This window comes from Diabrotica undecimpunctata, chromosome 1 (assembly GCF_040954645.1).
Source record: "Diabrotica undecimpunctata isolate CICGRU chromosome 1, icDiaUnde3, whole genome shotgun sequence".
Taxonomy (NCBI): Eukaryota; Metazoa; Arthropoda; class Insecta; order Coleoptera; family Chrysomelidae; genus Diabrotica; species Diabrotica undecimpunctata.
This window is the reverse complement of record NC_092803.1, coordinates 5330870-5352196: the sequence shown is the minus strand read 5'-3', so window position 1 is coordinate 5352196 and position 21327 is coordinate 5330870. Positions and strand designations below refer to the sequence as shown.

Sequence of the window (21327 nt, the reverse complement as noted above, 5' to 3'; positions counted from 1 at the left end):
TTTTAAGCAAAAACCTTTAAGAGAAACAGAGGTAACTTTATCTTAAAATAGTATTATTAGCAGTTATAGTCTTATAAAATAAGGCACTAAGGAGAAAGACACCTTCAAAATAATCATTTCCATGATCTACACTAATCACAACCGTATGAAGCACATAAACGTGGTTCTTACAAAAATATTTTTATAAAACGTTTTCTTAAAACTACATTGAGCGTAATGCTCGTAAAGGATAAAAAAAACTTAACGAAAACATTAAAAATCAGTTAACAACAGTAACTTGTGCACTAATTTAGAGATTATCATAAAAATATTCATAAAATCTTGGCACTACGTTTTTTTGGATTAGCTTTAGAATGCCTTGCTTCTTTGCTTCAGGAACTGTAAGCTTTTCAGTGTAAAGTTGGTTTAGAGTAAAATTATTATCAGGCACTGCCGTTGACTTCGTGCGGCGTGTTCTCGACGTAGATACCGACCTGAACTCTTCCTCTTCGTAGGAACTTTTAAAGAAAAATATGCCATTGCTTACTTTATCCGCCTTCAGAATCTTTATATCGGCCTATTTGAATTTATTGCCATCATCATCTATATTGTAGTTTCCTGTACACAGAGGTTTGAGGTCAAAAAAATTCTCATGTGTCAGTTCTTCAACAGTATAAGGCTTTGCAGTTTTCTTTGCTGTTCATATCAGAGTGATATACTGGTCTGGAACGTAAATTGGAGATGATTTCAATGCTCTCGTAATGTTACGTTGGATGACAGAATGAACAGAGTCTCCTTCGTTTTGGGTGTGCCCTTTTACTAGGAACTTATGAGTAATACTCTTGATGTTTGGCAATTCTTGAGTTGCGTATTGGTACATTGCCAGCATGAATTTGTTCTTTTGTTGGCCACAGCAATTATCGCTATAGAAAGTGACATCACAAGGTTCCGTGACATTGTCATTCAATTTTCTAAGATACATTAGAACACAGGAGCCAATTTCATTAATACCTCGGGCTCCTTCTCCCTCGTGCCATACAAAACAAGTTGTGTCCTTTGTACCGAGCTCGGTTACTGTGAAATTAAGTAGATTTAATTTAGACGTATAATAGAAGCTCGACACATCACCACGTGGACAAGGCATCACCGCTTGGAGGTCGTACACAGCCACTACGAAGGTATTACTCACAAGCTCTTTATCTCTATCTTTTTCAGCTCTAGCGAGAGTCTTTTGCTTCAGGTGCTCGTCGTAAGTTTCTTGTATTAACGATTTATCTTCAGCGTTTTGGTAAGCCATGCAATCTTCGCATTGATCCTTCTTGGGCTGCCAGAAAGATAAGTTAAAATCATGTATAAATATGTTGTAGTATACTTGATATGAAACGTGTGGTCTACCTTCAGATTCACATTTGTCTACGTAATGTCGATGTAGTGCCGCGACTGTTAACCCGCCCTCAATATACTCCCGAGTCGATCGCGACCTACAGTAATGACTTTCTATGCGGGGTATTGAATTGATGTGTGCTTTGACACCATCGGTCAGCTCTGAGTCTAGTGTCTTATGGTTGTTATGTTTTCCCCTGTTATCTTTAAGGTGCACACCAGTTTCGGACTGTTTTTTGACAACGGTTCTGATCATAGTGTCTGAGATTGCAAGGGTATTCATGAAGAATACTTTACATACCCATATTATTCCGAGTCAGATAAAATGAGTGATTGTAATTTTTGCGACTGCTACCTTCACGAACGTATCTATATTGTGGTTCTACCTTGGTCATGTGATCTTGAATAAACTGTCATTGGATTTCCAGATCACCGCACTCCCAGAACCTTTCAAAGATGTGTTTTCTTTCTTCAAACGTAAACTCTGTAGAACATTTTAATTTACATTTATCGAAACATACAGGACCCATTTTTTTGGCATCATAAACTTTCTTAGACTTGGACATAGAAGTATAGGACATACCTTTGTTTTTCAATAGCTTGCTCTGGTTTCGTTTCCATAAAAGCGGTTCTGCTTTTCTTTTACGACACCTACTGCGCGATTCATCATCAACACTAGGAGACTGCTCACCGATGCTAGATGGGTGCTCGTCAACGCTAGGTGGCTGATCGTCAACTCCGGGTGATGGTGAATTAATATTAAGTAACTTCTGGTTATCCACGGCTGATTGCGGAAAGTCTTGAATGCCAGGTAACTGTGCTTGTGGTTGTTGTTCTTCATCGGAATCTGACTGGGCTTTGCGGTTTTCACAAAATAGATCTTCATACGTAGGATCTTTGACACTATCATCGGATGAGAAATCTTTTAGGTTATTTGTAGAACTGGAGCTACTTGAAGAACTAGAACTGGAACTGCTCGAAGAGCTAGAAGATTCACCAGAGGAAGAATCACTGTCTGAGTCTGTTTCTTTAATGACTAAAGATGGTTTATTGAATATTCTGTGATTTGGAGGCGTTGCTTAAATATCTTCGTTATTTTCAACGCAGTTCAGAATGTCTAAAGATAACTGACTGTCCGGTAGAGAGCTAATGCTATTAGCATCATATTCATGATAAATAATATTGTCAGTCTGAATGTCAATTGAATCCAGTTCACTAGGTCGTATTGTTGAAGAAGATTGCTGTTCATCTCGAGGGTCATTTATTGGTGGTATCATGTCCAAAATACGTTGCGCTCTTCTTGCCATTATGAAAATAAAAATTAATTATAAGTACCTACCTGTATCAAACAATTTACTTTCTCGTAAATAGGCGTTATAATGTATCTATATGGGTAAGTAAAATTTAATTGGTTTTAAGATTTCTAAATTATTTTGTTTAACCCATAAGATTACTCCAAAAACTACAAAAACTTTCCGATAAAACAACAGTAAAACTAAAAATTGCTTTTTAATATATAAAATAAAATCTATTTAGAGATCACTTTCAAATACAAAGATACCATATTTCGAAATATGTAACTTTAGAATAAAGAAATAAGAAAATAATTCTAATTATTTTTTGCAAAACTAACATAATTCAAAATGTGGTAGTATTGTATACAAAAATAAGAGAGAATATAAAATTTATAAACGAAAAACTAACCTATTTTAAAATATTGTACTATTGCACATAAAAATGATAAGATACTTACGTGTATGTGATCTGCAATACGAATGTATTTTTGAATGTGGCACTTTTGAATATATAATTTTACCTGTCTTTTAGCAGTTTTTTGGAATGTGTTAGTTTTTCATAAAAAATGCGTGCATTCGTGTCAAATATCTGATGGCAACTGAGGATGTGGTAGTTTTGCACGAAACTCAGTTACAGAAACGGTACAAAACAAAACTAACGTATGTGGGTTTACGGGTGCTTTTGATCATAAAACGACGGCTGGTTGAGCGAAATATTAAAGTTTCATCGGTTAAGATGCATTTTATGCAAAAAAATCAGTTTTGATATTTTTTGGAATGTGTGACTTTTGTATTTAAGGAGCGATATGATACTAACGGATTTCAAAATTGACAGTTGTCTGTCATACAGTGATTATTTTGAAATACAAAAGCCTAAAATAATTATGAACATTTAATATATAATACAAAACATATCACATAAATAATAATATTAATATATATCATATTATATATATAATATTATATATAATATAATATAGTTATAATATTAAATACATATACAAAAGGAACATTTTTATTCTCGAGAGAGGAAGAGAGAAAAAATATATCGTATGTCTCTCTCTTACTCATTATCTTACATATGTAATGGTTTCACAGATTCACTCTTGTGCAAATTTCCAACGCCAACCGTGCGTTGCAAATGACAATGACAGAAACAGAAGCACAGGTATGTATTCAGGGACGGATCACTGATGCGTTTACGATAACGCAAGGACTGAAACAAGGCGACGGACTAGCTCCAACGCTCTTTAATCTTGTTCTGGAATATGTAATTAGACGGTTGACGGTGAGCGGAAATAACATACTTACAAACAAGTCTACCCAATTAGCAGCATACGCAGATGACATAAACATAATGAGCAGAACAATGAATGCAGCGGAAGAAACCTACGTTGAGTTGAAACAGAGTGCAGAAGCAGTAGGGCTAGCAATAAATACAAATAAAACAAAACTACTCATACAAACCAGATCAAATAGACCGGTGCAACAACACTTTATTGACGATATAGAACATGTAAATAGATTCACATACCTAGGAATGGATCTGGTCGCAAGCAATGAAGAAGAACCGGAAATAAATAGAAGGCTTGTGCTGGCAAATAAAGCCTATTTCGCGATGGGCCACATATTCAAATCGCGAGACGTACACCGGAAAACAAAACTCCGGGTCTATAAAACAATAATCAGGCCCATAGTAAGTTATGGTTGCGAAACATGGGTGGTGACACAGAAATCTGCCAATGCATTAGATGTGTTTGAAAGAAAAATATTACGTAGGATCCTGGGCCCAATAAGTGAAAACAACAAGTGGCGAATTAGGTACAATAGAGAAATATACGAGCAATATAGCGAACCAACTCTAGCACAACATACTAAACTGCAGAGATTACGATGGGCAGGGCACGTGGTCCGCATGCATGAGAATGGAATCCCCAGAAAATTACTAAATGCAAGAATGCAGGGAAAAAGACCTGTTGGAAGACCTAAAAGGAGATGGGAAGATGAAGTCGATGAGGATGCCAGGAACTGCCTGGGAACGCGTTCATGGAAAAGAACAGCGGTAAATAGAGATGGTTGGAGAAGCCTGTTGAAGGAGGCCAAGGCCCGATTTGGGCTGTAGCGCCATTGGATGGATGGATGGAACCGTGCGTATAGAAGTATAACTTCAAAAAAACTTAAGATACCTTTAACAGAAGAAGAACTTTTAAACATATTGCAGAATTCCGATGATGATTATTCAGATTTTGATATAACTGGTCAGGACTGGGGTTGGGGTGAATCGAATTCGGAAGAGTATACATACGATGAGGAAGGTAATATAGGTAATTGATTCTTATCGTACTTTGTTACAAAAAAATGTTATAGGTGCAATTGATGATATATCCATTCAAGAGTCGGCGATTACAAATGATGTTATTGATGGTATTTTGCAGTGGTCCGATATACTGGGGGAAACGTTCCAGTTGACTAAAAAAAAGCAACTTCTATAATCAATTCCAGGCAATAAGGAACCTATCGACTCCGAATATTTGTTGAGGAAACTAATCGTTATTTTGAAAAGCTTTTTTGTTCGGAAGGAATTACTAAGAAGTCCAGAGTGACACGATGGAAACCTGTTACATTAGAAGAAATGTTGACTTTTTTAGCACTAGTGTTGCACACAGGAACAATAAAGTTAAATAGATGACAAGATTACTGGAAAAGTAATTATTATCTGTTTTATATAATTATCTGTTATTATTAGCATTATGAGCAGCAGAAACAGAAATGGACTTCTGGAGAAGAGCAGCAGGCAAATCAAGAAGAGATCGGATACCAAATGGGAGAATACGAGAAATGATGGGAGTTAAGCATACAATAGTTGATGACATAAAAACAAAACAGTTAATATGGTACGGCCATGTACAGAGAATGCCAGATGACAGGATTCCGAAACAGATTTTGACGTGGACACCACAAGGGAGAAGAGGAAGGCCGAGAAGAAGCTGGAGGGAGGGAATTGAAAAAGAACTAGAGGAAAGAGAAATTCCTCCAGGCCTATGGTTAAATAGAGAAGAATGGCAGTTAGGAGTCGGAAGGCGTCGGAGAACGCTGTAAACCGATAGTAGTATTATTAGCATTATCTGTTTAATATAAAATGCTTCGCTGAGCACATGAGTCGTGACAGATTTCTATTAATCATGAGATGTCTACATTTTACCAATAATGACCAACAAAATTCTACAGATAGTCTGATAAAAATTAAACTCTGGATTTAGATTCTTGAAACTTTAATTATTAGTATCTGGATGAGTCAATGGTACTATGGCGTGGGCGTCTGATTTTTCGCCAGTACATAAAAAAAACGCCATAAATACAGAATAAAGTTATACATATTAACTGGACCAAACGGTTCAATTTTAAAAACTTTGGTGGTCACTTCGAAAAAATAAAAAAACTGCTTTGTGATTCTCGAATAAAACTCGAAATTCGACTACGTTTATCAAAATGTTACGTCTGGTCGACTCTTCTATATGCAGTTGAAACTTGGACCCTTAAAACATCAACCGTAAATAAATTGGAGGCCTTTGAAATATGGATCTACCGGAGAATACTCAAAATTTCATGGACATCGCATACCTCAAACGAAGAAGTGCTGCATAGAATAAGCAAGGAAAGAGAACTTTTTAACACAGTAAAAGTTAGAAAAACATCATACCTAGGCCACATACTGAGAAATAATAAGTACCAATATGCCCAACTTATAGTGAAAGGAAAAATCGAGGGAAAGAGAGGCCTAGGAAGGAAAAGACTATCGTGGCTCAGAAACATCCGACAATGGACAGGGCTAAATTTTGAACAGCTAATAAGAACAGCTGAAAATAGAGAAGAGTTTAAAATTGTAGTAGCCAACCTCCATTGAGGAGAGGACACTTTAAGAAGAAGAAGGAGCAGCCATCAAGTAAAGTGGTTCAGTATCTATTGGAGGACTATCTAGATTCTGGACATAGTGTCTACATGGACAACTTTTATAATTCATATGAGTTAGCTCACTATTTAACCAAACGAAGTACATACTGCACTGGCACTCTCAATGTCAAACGAAAAGAAAATCCTACAGGAGTAATAGCACAAAAATTAAAGAAATATGAAACAGTTGCGGCCTACTGTAATAACATATTGATAGGAAAAGGGAAAGACAAAAGGGACGGTTTGTATTTCTCCAACGAATTTGGAAACGACACGATTGAATATATAGACAAAAAAAAACAAACAAAGAGCAAACCTGCTCCCCATTTCATTACAATACATATGGGAGGAGTTCCTACTACCCCTGTGACAGAATGACGTTGAGGTGGTACAAAAAATTAGGAATACATTTCCTCCAACTAATGCTATCAAATTCACATTTGTTATACAATGAGTCAATGAGTACTCAGGTTATAAATTTTTACTTTTTTGAATTATAAAAATATTTTTAAACTATTTTGACTGGAAAACTGTAATGTTTTTTGTGCAATATATAGATATTCTTATTTTAGTTGACTTTTATTTATTTGTTGACAAAAATAGAAACCAAATTAGTAAGACTCACATGAGCGCCAGTCAGCACATAGCAACAAAATCTTACCAGGGTGCGCATGGCGCACATGTGAGTCGCAAATAAAAAATTACTTAACACCCTGTATATATCATTTTAAATATTAACACCGTCCTCCTAACAACAAATTCATCAGCATTTTTATAAAAATACTCCTCCGCGCCAGGCATATATTATCCCTAAAAACTGCGCAGTCAAAGTGTTAATTCAAAGAATTGAATATATAACAGATCTATGTTGCAATACTGCAAGTTTATATACTTGTTACTTTGAGAAGATCACTGCTGAGATGTTTAGTGAGTTTAGAAGAGATTCCACTTGAAAGAAACATATTTTTTATAATTGCATTTAAACAAAAATAAATCCCTATAATTGACCAAATATTCCTTTTTCATTAACTTGTAATCACCGTTATTGTCAAATTTGTAAGACTACTTACTTTGTGCTGCTCGAGCTCTAGTCACTCTCGACCTGGTGGGTTTCTTCTTTTGATTTCCGCTATCGGATCCGTCGCTCTCGCTACCGGATTCGGAACTAGATGAAGTACTTTTCGCAATGGAATCTTCGTCGTCGTCAATGAAGTCTCTTAACGAACCTAACAATAAGAAAAGAAAAGTTGGTGGTGATATTAAAAGATTTCCTTGCACTTTAATATTTTTGCAGACACTTACCTTCAGAATCTTCATCTTCGCTTTTCTCTTTTCTCTCTATCGACTTATCCAAGAGAACCCTCGGATGAGTGCATATCCTCTGCAATTGTTGAAAATCGTTGAACAAGAACGACGTTCGGGTCGAACCTTCGTTTTTGCGCGCGTATTTTTCCATGTAACACTTGTATATTTTGATCTGGACATCGGATAGTTTCAAGAAGAGAACGTATTCGTATTTTGGTGGTAAATATGGTTCTAAAACGGAATAATCTCTACGTTGGACGACGCCGTCGAGGAGTTTGTGCAGTACGTGAGATCTTTTCCTGAAATAAAGCAATAAACAATTTTAAGGGGCGACAAAATGAACTGTCACAAAAGTTTATGGATTGAAATAATAATGCTACACATTGTATTTTTCCCTGTATACTATTTTACTCTAAACCATGCTTTATTTGAGATTATTGGAACCGGAACTGACTACTACCGCTTTATCATTTCCACTCTAACACTATTAGTATTGAATAAGAATCCACCATAAGTAGCGGCATATATAATCGGAAACTTCAAATCCTATATATATATATATATATATATATATATATATATATATATATATATATATATATATATTATATATATCATCTATCCTATAATCTTAATATACCCTCTATTCTCTATCCTACATATACCCTCTATCCTGCACATATCCTCTATCCTATATATATCCTCTATGCTACATATATATCCTCTATCCTACATATATCCTCTATCCTACATATATCCTCTATACTACATATATCCTCTATCCTACATATATCCCCTATCTTGCATAAGAGGAGGTGAAAGAAAAAATGGTGTAAGTCACTTTTTTTATACAATAGAGATAAGTGGATATTCAAAATCTCCATATTCAAATATATCAGAAGCAACAGTGGTTTAAGTCATACCTCTTCTATTTGCTAACAGATAGCAGCACAAACTTGACAGCCAAACAAAATCTCTGTAGTAGTAGGGGGAATAGAGGTACAATTCACACTTACACCACTATTCCTTCATTCCTAAGGCAGTTATTTAGTATTTTACGGTGATTTTTCAATACAATCGATGACGACAGTTTAAGTAATGTGAGGGATGAGCCTAGTACTTTCGCTTACTCAGGAGATGAGTGGGTATCTTCTGATTCTTAACAAGCAAGTACTGGTAAGTTAAACTTGTGTATTATATTTGTTGGTATAAAATCAAAACTAACCTCAAAATGTTAAATTCTCTACACTAACAATAAATAAACAATGTTTTTAAGTGTTATTTTAATAAAATTGGTTTGTTTCAGACTGAATCAAACCAGGAAGTCTCTCCCCAAGACCATGAAAGGAAATGTAATAGAGAAGAAGTAGAAGTTCAACAAGTTTTATTTGTGGTTTGATAAAGCAAAAGAAACCTGAAGTAAAACGTCCTAGGGATCAGTCAAGACCTGGTAAGACAGTGTCTAACCAATATTTCATTCATAAACAAGGCGAAACCACGAAAGTACGTAAAAAATACTTTCTTGGGACCTTTCAGATATCTAAGGGACGAATGACACGGGCCATTAATAAGATAAAACAAGGGGAACCACCTGGTTCAGATAATCGAGGCTATGGTATACCAACCAATAAAATATCTGAAGAATGTATGAACTGTGTCCGGAAAAATATTGATAATTTTCCATCTTACCAATCGCACTATACAAGAAATAAGAATCCCAATCGTAGGTATCTATCTGCTGACCTTAATGTTACCCTTCTGTATCGCGTGTACAGTGAATACTGTCAGGAACGAGGCACTGTCCCCGTTTCCTGTGATATTTATAGCCGTACATTCGATAATAAGTACAACCTTCATTTTAAAGCTGCAATAACAGATGATAATGAGATAAGACAGATTGAAGTAGAGCACGAATTTCATCTTAGAAAGGCCGAGCTTGCACGCACTTCTATGAAAAATGATACAGAAAAGGCCCAGACTGACGATTTTTACTATGCATTTACTTTTGACCTAGATAAAGCCCTAACTTTCCCAAAACTAACCACATCTATCGCATACTATAAACGTAATATGTACATTTACAACTTAGGCTGCCATGAGCTATCATCTGGCTTAGGCTACATGTATGGATGGGATGAAATAACAGCTTCGAGAGGGTTTCAAAGGACATAGAATTACGTGCAACAAATTCAAAACATGTATTGTACAGTGACAGCTGCACCGGTCAAAATAGAAACTGGAATTTTGCCTTGGCCTTGTTACAGTTAGTTGAAAGTGAAAATAATAGTATCGGAATAGTTGATCACAAGTTTATGGTAAGCGGACACTCTTACCTACCAAACGACTCAGACTTTGGGTCAATTGAAACTCACTCTAAAGGTAAACAGATTTATGTGCCTGAAGATTGGTTTTCAGTCATAGTTCGGCGTAGAAAGAAAAAAGCTTTCATTTTCACAAAAATGCTTAGAGAAGACTTTACAAGATCTGACACAACTCACTAAATCAGTTACAAAAGGAAAAACCAATACGGAAAACCAATCAGTGTCATGGTTAAAAACTGCGTGGATCAGAGTCAAAAAAGGCGAGCCTTTTTCACTGCTCTATAAATGAAGATTTTTACTTTTCTCAAATTAATATTCTTCGAAGCAAACAGAAGGGAAGACCAATATTGCTGAAAAATCTTCAACTTGATTGCCTGTACACAACACCTCGACCAGTCATGCCAGCCAAAAAACGGGATATGTGTGATTTACTATCATACTGTAGCATTTTTAAATAAAACGAGCGGTTCGAATTTATATAAACATATTTATTTATAACTTTACAGTTCGGTAGTATCTTAACAACTAACTCTACTTCTAACATTGTAACCTATATATACTACAGTTACTGTATCGAGAATATTCTGGCGTTGTCCCACCTCTAATTCACCTACGTGACCGGTTATTCTCTCTCGCACTCGATACGCCGCGAACTTTCGAGAGTATTAGAGATGCAATGCAACCGTTACCTGGGCCATGCCAAAAGTATGTTCGTAACACTGCTCCCCTCTTAAATCTGATCGTCCCGATCAGCAACTCCGGTAGGCACAGCATGGCGGAATCTACAGGACTCTCCAGCTCTGCATGAACCCTTTAGAAAGAAATAACAGTCTACTGACTTTGAAGGATACGATCCCATCGGGTTAATGCAACACACAGTAATTCGTACGCCGGTGTCTCGGAAGATCACTTCAAGCATGCTTCTGACAATCTTCCAGTCCAGATTATCTAGTGCATGGCCTATCTTGGGTAAGGCCAAATTCTTGATGTCGTAATTGCACACAATTTTCTTCAAATTAGTTAGAGCACGCCATATATCCTCGTAGCTTGCCCTGTCTGTATAAGACTTCCTGGTCACCATATACAGCAAAGATCGGGAACCATCTTCTAATCTCAGTACTCTTCCAACTTTAGGCTGCTGGTTTTTTAACTCGTCCAAACGACCGAATTTCTTATAAAATACGGATGAGATTCCTTTAGCCATCTCAAGATCTTGAGCAACACAGTGGGCTAGAGAGACGTTATGCGGAACACTAAAAAGATCCTGCTGAACTTCTGTGGTTACGCCGAATCTAGCACTCTTTCTCTCTGCGTAATTTGTCATAAATTCATTAAAGCTTGGTCGCCGGTCATCTTTGATCTCATGTTGAAGGGTTCGTGCTTCTTCTGTTTCATTTGAGCCAGCATATGGTGCAAGACGATTTATGTGAACTACTTTTGGTTTACCTTTCGGCAACTTCTTAATTCGGTATATTACGTCATTTATTTTCTTTTTAATTTCATACGGACCTTCCCATTGTCTTTGTAGTTTGGGAGACAAGCCTCGACGACGTTGTGGATTATAAAGCCAAACAAGATCACCTACTTCATAGCTTTCACTCTTGCATCGAGAATCATATTGATCTTTCATTCTGTCACTGGCTATCTGGATGTGTTGTCGGGCAAGTTCATGAATGTTGTTCATTCTTAACTTCAGGCGGTCGACATAATCTTCGCTTGCAACATGTTCTTCGGAAGGTCTGCAGCCAAACTCTAGGTCGCAGGGTAAACGAACTTCACGACCTAACATCAGGCAGGTTGGAGTCTGGCCTGTAGTTTCATTCACGGCCGAGCGGTAGGCCATTAGGAATAAATGAATATGCTGGTCCCAATCTCTTTGATGTTCTGATACAACCTTGGATAGGTGTTTACCCATTGTTCGGTTCATTCTCTCGACCATTCCATCTGATTGAGGATGCAGGGGTGTCGTTCTGGTCTTATTGACACCAATCAATTTACAAACGTTTTGGAAAAGAGTTGACTCGAAGTTTCGCCCTTGGTCGGAGTGGATCTCCAAGGGAACACCAAATCGGCTAAAGAATTCTTTAACAAGTACCTCTGCAACGGTAGCAGCTTCTTGATTTGGTATCGCATAAGCCTCAGTCCATTTCGTAAAATAATCCATGGCTACCAGGATATATTTATTTCCATCATTTGTCTCTGGAAGTGGACCTGCAATGTCGATTGCTACTCTTTCCATAGGACTACCAACATTGTACTGTCTCATGGGTGCCCTCTTTTTACCAGCTGGACCATTACTGGTTGCACACAGTTCACATTTCCGGCACCATCTTCTTACATCATCTTTACAGTTCACCCAATAGAACCGTTCTCGAACCTTTTGCAGAGTCTTCGTGATACCAAAGTGTCCACCTGATGCACCGTCATGCAACTGACGCAAAACTTCTGACACTTTACTTTTAGGTACAATCAACTGAAGCTTAGTTTCTGTACCATCATCGTTCTCAAAGGTTCTATACAGAAGATCATCTTTCAGCATTAGGCAATTCCATTGGCTCCAGTAACACTTGACTTCTGGACTACATGCACTAATGTCTTGCCAAGAAGGTCTTTCACTTCGACGCATCCAATCCAATACTCTTTTTATACATGGATCATCTGCTTGAGCGTCTTGTAGCTGTTGAGGCTGCCATTGATCATTAATGACGGTGGTTCGTCTCACGGGGCAAAGTCGTTCTTCTAATTTAAGACAGTGATTACAATTTGCACTGCACGGCCGTCTTGAAAGGGCATCAGCATTTGAATGAACTCTGCCAGCCCTGTGTTCGATCTCGTAATCATATTCTTGTAATCGTTCTAACCATCTTGCCATCTGGCCCTCTGGATTACGAAATTGTAGGAGCCATTTTAGAGCAGCGTGATCCGTGCGAAGAAGAAACTTTCTGCCATACAAGTATTTATGGAAATGCTCACAAGCCTTCACTACGCCTAGCAATTCTCTCCTGGTAACGCAATAGTTTCTTTCTGGTTTTGACAAGACTTTGCTAAAGTAAGCGATGACCTTCTCCTGCCCATCTTGGATTTGGGAAAGAACAGCTCCTATTGCACTGTTGCTTGCATCTGTGTCCAACACAAATTTTCCTGCCTGTCTAGGGTAGCTTAAAATCGGTGCGCTGATCAGAGCCATTTGTAAGTGTTCGAAAGCTCTTTGACACTCTTCGCTCCATGTATATTCTTTGCCTTCTTCTGTCAACTTTGTTAATGGCTTGGAGATATTGGCAAATCCTTTGACAAAACGGCGGTAATATGTACATAGGCCAAGAAAACTTCTAATTTCGTGTTTATCTCTTGGTACTGGCCAATCCTTAATCGCTGCAAGTTTTTCAGGATCAGCTGTTACACCATTACTTGCTACAATATGTCCCAAGTACTTCACTTCTCGTCGAAACAAGTGACATTTCTTCGGACTCAACTTCAGATTCGCTGCCCGCAATCGTTGAAAGACTTCTGTTAGATTATTGGCATGTTCATCGAAGGATCTTCCAACTACAATTACATCATCCAAATAAACCAGGCATGTTTTCCATGTTAGACCTCTTAAAACTGCATCCATTAATCTTTCAAATGTGGCCGGGGCATTACATAAACCAAAGGGCATAACTGTGAACTGCCAAAGCCCTGATCCTATCGAGAATGCGGTTTTTTCACGATCAGCTGGCTCCATGTCTACTTGCCAATATCCACTTTTCAGATCGAGTGTGGAGAACCAACGAGAACCAGAAAGTGTATCCAAAGTATCGTCTATTCTGGGCAAAGGATAACTATCTTTTTTAGTTACTGCATTGAGCTGTCGGTAGTCAATACAAAAACGTGTTGAATCATCTTTCTTCTTTACTAGGACTACTGGTGATGTCCATGGACTGTTTGATGGTTCAATTACCCCTTGTTTGTTCATATCTTTGATGATGTCTTCGGCTTCATCTCTTTTCGAAAATGGAAGTCGTCTAGGTTGTTGTCTGATTGGCTGAGCGTCTCCGGTATTAATTTTATGCTTTACTATGCTTGTTTTGCCATTATCCTTCTTATCCATGGCAAAAACATCTTGAAATTCTATCAGCATAGACTTCACTTTTTTAGTTCGTTCATCATCAAGATCTTGGCACGTTTTAATCATCGTCTCGACAAGCTCCTTTGGATACTTAGATTTCGACGGTTTCTCATTAGTATTCATGGAACAAATCGAAGCCACGGGAACACACTGTCCAATCAAAGTTCTTTTACTTAACTTAATAGCAGTTCCCTTTAAATTCATAACTCTTACAGGAACGAAATCTCGAATTCTCACCAAAGCTTTTGCCGTTAGGAACTCGGCATTATTCACATCTTCGACCATCCTTAAACTTCCCTCTCGGCAGTAACCATCAGGTCTGGTCATTAAAATTTTCTCACTATTACCGGGTATTGTTACGTCACAAGTAGTTATTAAGCTGATAACATCTTCTTGGTCTTCATGAAACGGCAACTCTTCACCACTGATCTCGAGAACTCCATCTTTGACATTCAATACAGCCCCAACTTTCCTTAGTAAATCCATCCCCAATATGAACTCATCGGAGATCTCTGCAATTAATACTGTATGTTTCACTGTGGTCTGGCCAATGGATACTGACAGATTAGCCTCGCCATATGTATTAATTATCTCACCAGTTGCTGTTCTAAGCTTTACTGTTGCAGGCAATAATTTAAGATGGCCTCGTACTACTTCTGGCCGTGCAATAGTTCTCGTTGCACCTGTATCTACCAAAAACGATCTACATTTATTATTGATACGACCCTCTATGTACAAGCTATGAATTCCACCTGAGGACGTAATGTTCACAGTTACTATGGGGGCTGTGTTTCTCGAGGTCGGCAGTTGCCCCTTGTTGTCGACCCGTTCTAGTTTTCCGACTGTTGTATCATTTTCTTGCAATTACGGCGAATATGACCTACGTCACCGCAATTCCAACATCTGGGCTCGCGTCTCTTCGGCATCGTGTTACGAACTACTTTTCGTACCATTTCTTCCAGACGTTCATCGTTTGGTTCGTCGCCTTCTTCGATGGTTCTTACTCGATGGCTCCGTGAAGTTTGACTAGCTGTTTCATGTTCCAAGGCAATAGCGAGCGCTTCATCCAGAACTTTTGGTCTTGCTAGTCGTAAAGCTTTCTGTAATTCACTTTCTTTTAACCCATTGACGAAGGTATCTACAGCAATTTCTTCCAAAATGTTGTCTGGTACTTCCGGATAAGCCAACCGCACTATACGAGCAACATCTGCTTCAAACTCTTGTAAATTTTCACTTGCTCGTTGAATTCTACTTCTTAGTTGCGCCTTGTAGACTTGTTGTAGATGGGCATCTCCGTAACGTTTGTCTAGTCGAGTGAACAAGGTCTGGTAACATTTTTCTTGACCCTTAGGAATCGATCTTAGGATATCTGCAGCATCACCTCGTAAAGCAGCAGTCAAGGAAACAGCTTTTTCTTGTTCTGTCCAATGATTGGCTGTCGCAATAGCTTCAAATTGTCTAAGGTATATGGACCAAGAGGACTTTCCATCAAATGGTGGCAATTTGAATCTCATATGATGTGTCATTTCGTCTCTAGGTAATTCTTCTTTCACTACCGGATCTAAGGCTACTGCATTAACTGGTGGTAGCACTTTTGTATTGGTTATCATGCTCTCTAATTGTTTGATCTTCTCTTCTACTTTATCAAATGTTCTTGAGACTTCTTCAAATTTCTCATTGTTTTGATTACATACTTCTTTAATTATTTGAGAAGTCTCGTCGAATCTTCTAGCAACATTTTCGAATTTCTCTTCATTTTGTTTAGCTGCTTCTTTAATAATTTGAGACGTTTCATCGAATCTTTTGGAAACGTTCTCGAATTTATCATCATTTTTTTTAGAAGATTCTTCTATCATTTGAGACGTTTCATTGAATCTTTCATCATTCTTTCGAGAAGATGCTTCAATCATTTGAGACGTTTCATCGAATCTTTTGGAAACAGTCTCGAATTTATCATCAGTTTTTTTAGAAGTTTCTTCTATCTTCATTAAAACTGCTTCTTCTGCTGACTGAAAATGGAATGTCTCTGGATCATCTCCATTCTTGTTAAGAACAGTCTTCAGTCGTTCTTGGAGGATCTTCTTGGACCCGCTGCAATCTTCATCGCGTTCTTCTAGTTGCTCTCGCAACTGTTTTACTGAGAGTTGTACTAGCAGCATCTTTCTTTAGGCACACACGTACTTTTTTAAATGTTCTTTCGTACAAAGGGCACTACCGAACTACGCGGATGTTCCCGACGAACAATACTTTTCAAAAGTTCAAAAGTCTTTTCCAAAAATCACTGCTGAATTTATTTGCAAATCTCACACCGGACACCAACTGTAGCATTTTTAAATAAAACGAGCGGTTCGAATTTATATAAACATATTTATTTATAACTTTACAGTTCGGTAGTATCTTAACAACTAACTCTACTTCTAACATTGTAACCTATATATACTACAGTTACTGTATCGAGAATATTCTGGCGTTGTCCCACCTCTAATTCACCTACGTGACCGGTTATTCTCTCTCGCACTCGATACGCCGCGAACTTTCGAGAGTATTAGAGATGCAATGCAACCGTTACCTGGGCCATGCCAAAAGTATGTTCGTAACAATACATTCCTCCAGTTCAGCTGATGTAGAAGAAAATAATGACTAATAAACTAGTGAATTTATTTTTGATTTTCTAATGTAAAAACAATAAACATGTTTTGCTTTCTGTACATTCTCTTTAAGTTCTTAAAGGAAAAGTGATTTAAGTCATTTCACCCCTTAAAAACTACCCTTAACACAGTTTTATTTGAACAAGAATGTTAGTAGAGTTACATGTTAATAAATAAAAAAATACCACAAGCATGTTTATAAATGTTACGTAGATTTAATTACAATATTTTTAATAAAACCTTTTGTCTCCCAAAATGATGCTCAGATGACTTACACCACTTTTCTTTTCACCGCCTCATAATTATATCCTCTATCCTACATATTTCCTCTATATATATTCTCGAAAGATTTCGACAATTAGTTCAATTACACCGAAAGCTAAGATTAATGCTATCACAAGAATTAATATTAAACTCAACAGGTTTCCGGGTCGAACCACGTATAATATCACTGCGCCGAGCTTTCGACATCCTCTTTGATGTCTTCTTCAGGGCTTCCGAGGTCTGAGGTAAACTTACATCATTTAGTAGGAAATATGTCTCCCTTTTGGCTGCAACTACTACTTTTACCAGTTTTGGCATAGATTCTACGAGCTTCTGACAGTACCCAGATATCCTTTTATCTCGAAACCAGACCTGAATAACCGCTTTTATCATTTTTATTTTTGTAGTACGGTCGATTTTGCGCAGTCTAGCTTTGCAAATGGCTCATAAATTTTCAGTGGGGTTTCAGAGTCCTGTTGAAGAATCAGTTGCTTCTTGGGGCTGATATTTTTGGAGTTTTGTGTCCAAACGCTGTTCCCACATGGATTTGTATTTTTATTAAAGATCCAACCCCCACATGGGGATTTGGGGACGAAAAACATCCCCAAAACATTTTTTTGACTGGATGTTTTACGGTTTGATCGATATGAGATAATGTAAGGTTTTGATTGTCAGACTTCCTGACGAAGAGTAAACGAAAATAACACAGAGAAAAAATCTACTAACCTCATAAGCTGAATGTCATGTTGGGTGGAATCAGTATACTGGCCATTGGTGATTGGATTGACGAAACGATTCATATACTCTTTGTATGAACCCAATAAATTCGGTTTAATGAATTGCACCATACACCAATACTCCTTTAAGTTGTTCTGCAACGGAGTACCGGTCAGAACTATCCTCTTTAAGGTTTTGATTCTGTTCATGGCGATGCTCAAGTTAGTTTTTTCGTTTTTGAGTAAGTGACCCTCATCGCAGATCACCAGATCGGGACCTAGAAGAAGAAAGGGTATGTAGTTGATTTTAACAAAAGTTTACTTGAAATTTAAATAAAAAAGTTAATTGCATATTTTTATAATATGAAGAAGTTTATTTTCAAAAACGAAAAGAAGAAGTATATTTATTCAAAAATAGGGAAATCCCTAAAGTACCCAAAAAATAATCAATTTATAACACCATTAATAGGCGAGCGGTTTACCCCTATAAGCAGAGCATCAACCGACTAAAATTCTTTTTGCATTTCTAATGCACCAAACCTTTTTTATTCGATTCTATATATTTTTCCAAGATGAAATGTATTTTTTTTTAATTTTTACAAGTGGGCCGGCAATTGTTATTAACAAATAACTTATACAAAAAAGCAATTTCACCGAATTGTTTCGGAATCAATTTTTTTAGGTGTATCTCATCAAAATAAACACTTTTTCTCTCTTGATAATTTTTCGAAAAATGCTTCCTTTTCGAGTTATTTACATTTTTTTGTTGAAAAAATGCCTTAATTAGTGATTTTTGGGATTTTTTTTCTAAAAAACTACTAAATAAATTGCAATTCTACAAATAGCTTTATAATCTTTAAACCGTCGAGTACAAGTTAGAATATTTTGACAAGGATAATTTTTTTCTATCTTGCTAAAAACGTGGACCCAAATATTTCGAATATGTCTTTCGAGAGTATCCCGCTAAGCGTGTACAGCGGTTGAGGTGCTGTAGGCACTAAAAAAAATGCATCTAATGAAAAATTACCACCTTCGAAACCAGCATTATTACAACATTACTTAAGAGCAAAGTGGCAAATAAATGAATGGATTCAAGCAAAAAACAATATTATTTCATCTCTTGATCCATTAACCCATGGTTGGACAATGGAAAATAATTGTTTCGATTTTAATTATTTTAAAGGCGAAACTAGTTTAGATATGTTACAAAAGTATATCTGCTCATGTACCGGAAAATGTTCTACGAAAAATTGTAATTGTATTTCCTATAATTTAGAATGCTGCGCAGTATGTGCATGTACACCAGAGAATTGTAAAAATGTTAAAGACGATTGTATTGAAGACAATGAAATCAGCTTATTAGATGGAAATCCTGTTGCTGTTGACGAAAATTTTCAAATTATTGACAATGAAAACGATGTATAATTAATATTATATTTTAATTTTATTATATTTTTCAATAAAAATTAATTATATATTGCTTAATGTATTTCACTGTAATAAAACATTCAATAATATTGTCACCACGTATATTAAAAGAAAAATTACATTATTATAGCATTGTAAAAAATTAATTTTAATTGTTTTAATTATAATATGTCTATATAAAAGTAATTAGAAATATCTTTTTTTTAATAAATTGTACGTAATATTTGTGTTGAATTAATTTTTTAAATTTAAACAAATATTTCTACGCGCCGCACGCCTGTATCGCCGCAACCGCTGTACACACTTAGCGGTAGACTGCTCGAAAGGCATATTCGAAATATTTGGGTCCACGTTTTTAGCAAGATAGAAAAAAATTATCCTTGTCAAAATATTCTAACTTGTACTCGACGGTTTAAAGATTATAAAGCTATTTGTAGAATTGCAATTCATTTAGTAGTTTTTTAGAAAACAAATCCCAAAAATCACTAATTAAGGCAATTTTTTCAACAAAAAATGCAAATAACTCGAAAAGGAAGCATTTTTCGAAAAATTATCAAGAGAGAAAAAGTGTTTATTTTGATGAGATACACCTAAAAAATTGATTCCGAAACAATTCGGTGAAATTACTTTTTTGTATAAGTTATTTGTTAATAAGAATTGCCGGCCCACTTGTAAAAATTAAAAAAAATACATTTCATCTTGGAAAAATATATAGAATCGAATAAAAAACGTTTGGTGCATTAGAAATGCAAAAAGAATTTTAGTCGGTATATTCTGTTTCTAAGCGTCTTTTGAGGGGTAAACCGCTCGCCTATAATACATAAGATAAAAACAACAATTGCACTTTAAATATACGAGCCCCTTCACATATCAGTTGGCCCAACGTTAGATTGATAAGAAAATTAAATTTTAGAGAACAAAAATAAAAGCGCAGCGTAAATTTTAGAAATTTTAATGCATGGAACAACATTTTTGAATTTCCTAATTATAGAAAATATTTTATAACGTAATGAAAACTATTGATTAAACAGAATAATAATAAATTAAAAAAAAAACGCATAAAATATGTAATATTAAAAAAAAATGTAAAAGTTTACCACTGAGTTACATCTCCTTTATTTTTAATGAGATCCACAATTCTTCGAGGTATAGTTTTTACCAAATTCTGACAAAATTATAATGTAAACGAATCCCATATTTCTTGCAATTTTTCCTTCAATTCGTTGACGGACCTGGTAGGATGTTTTCTCAAAGCTTTTTTCATTTCGCACCACAAAGTCTCTATAGGAGACAAGTCGGGACTGTAAGTGTGCGCTCATAACGAGGCGCCGATCCTCGCTCGGACCATAGGATGGTACCATATTATCATCGTCACGTAAAATAAATGCATTATTTTAAAAATGCCAACGTTCACCGTCAAAGCGCAGCACCCAGCCTCGAGCCAGGTATCAAAACATAGTCTTGGACCATAGTATTCAAGCTTAGTATTTTTTCGACCCTCGATCCTAGTACTCTATGATCGACACTACGAGGCGCCGACCACCGAGCCTCGCTCAGACCATCGTATCGATCGCCAGGTAAAATAAATGCATTTTTTTAAATGCGTGTGTTAACTTCACTGTCAGTGCTATGATCTAGGTGAGCATACCATGCGATGGTCTCCGTTATAAACGTCACTCCATAAAAACGCGAGAGAGATCGACCCGTCAAACAAACGAAATAGAGGTGGACTACTCCATATTATTCTAGTATATAATTAACTTGTATATATAACCACCGCTTTTATGAGTTAAAGTTAATAAGATATTTTCGTGCTGTAAGAACCGCTAGTTTTATTTAAAAACGGTACAATATTAACTACCACATTCCTACCTCAAGTTAAAAATTATATATATATATATATATATATATATATATATATATATATAT

The 21327-nt window shown here is 36.4% G+C and overlaps 1 protein-coding gene across 3 annotated transcripts in view; it reads right to left on the bottom strand.

Moving 5' to 3' along the window:
• XNP (ATRX chromatin remodeler XNP) overlaps positions 1 to 21327 on the bottom strand; it is a 77772-nt gene that overhangs the window by 13544 nt on the left and 42901 nt on the right. For all 3 annotated transcript variants that reach the window (XM_072536174.1, XM_072536180.1, XM_072536187.1), the window contains 3 exons: positions 17981 to 18248; positions 7911 to 8212; positions 7679 to 7834 (listed from right to left, as the gene is read on the bottom strand). In XM_072536174.1, coding sequence (XP_072392275.1) covers positions 7679 to 7834; positions 7911 to 8212; positions 17981 to 18248 — 726 coding nt within the window. The remainder of the gene's footprint in view (positions 1 to 7678; positions 7835 to 7910; positions 8213 to 17980; positions 18249 to 21327) is intronic.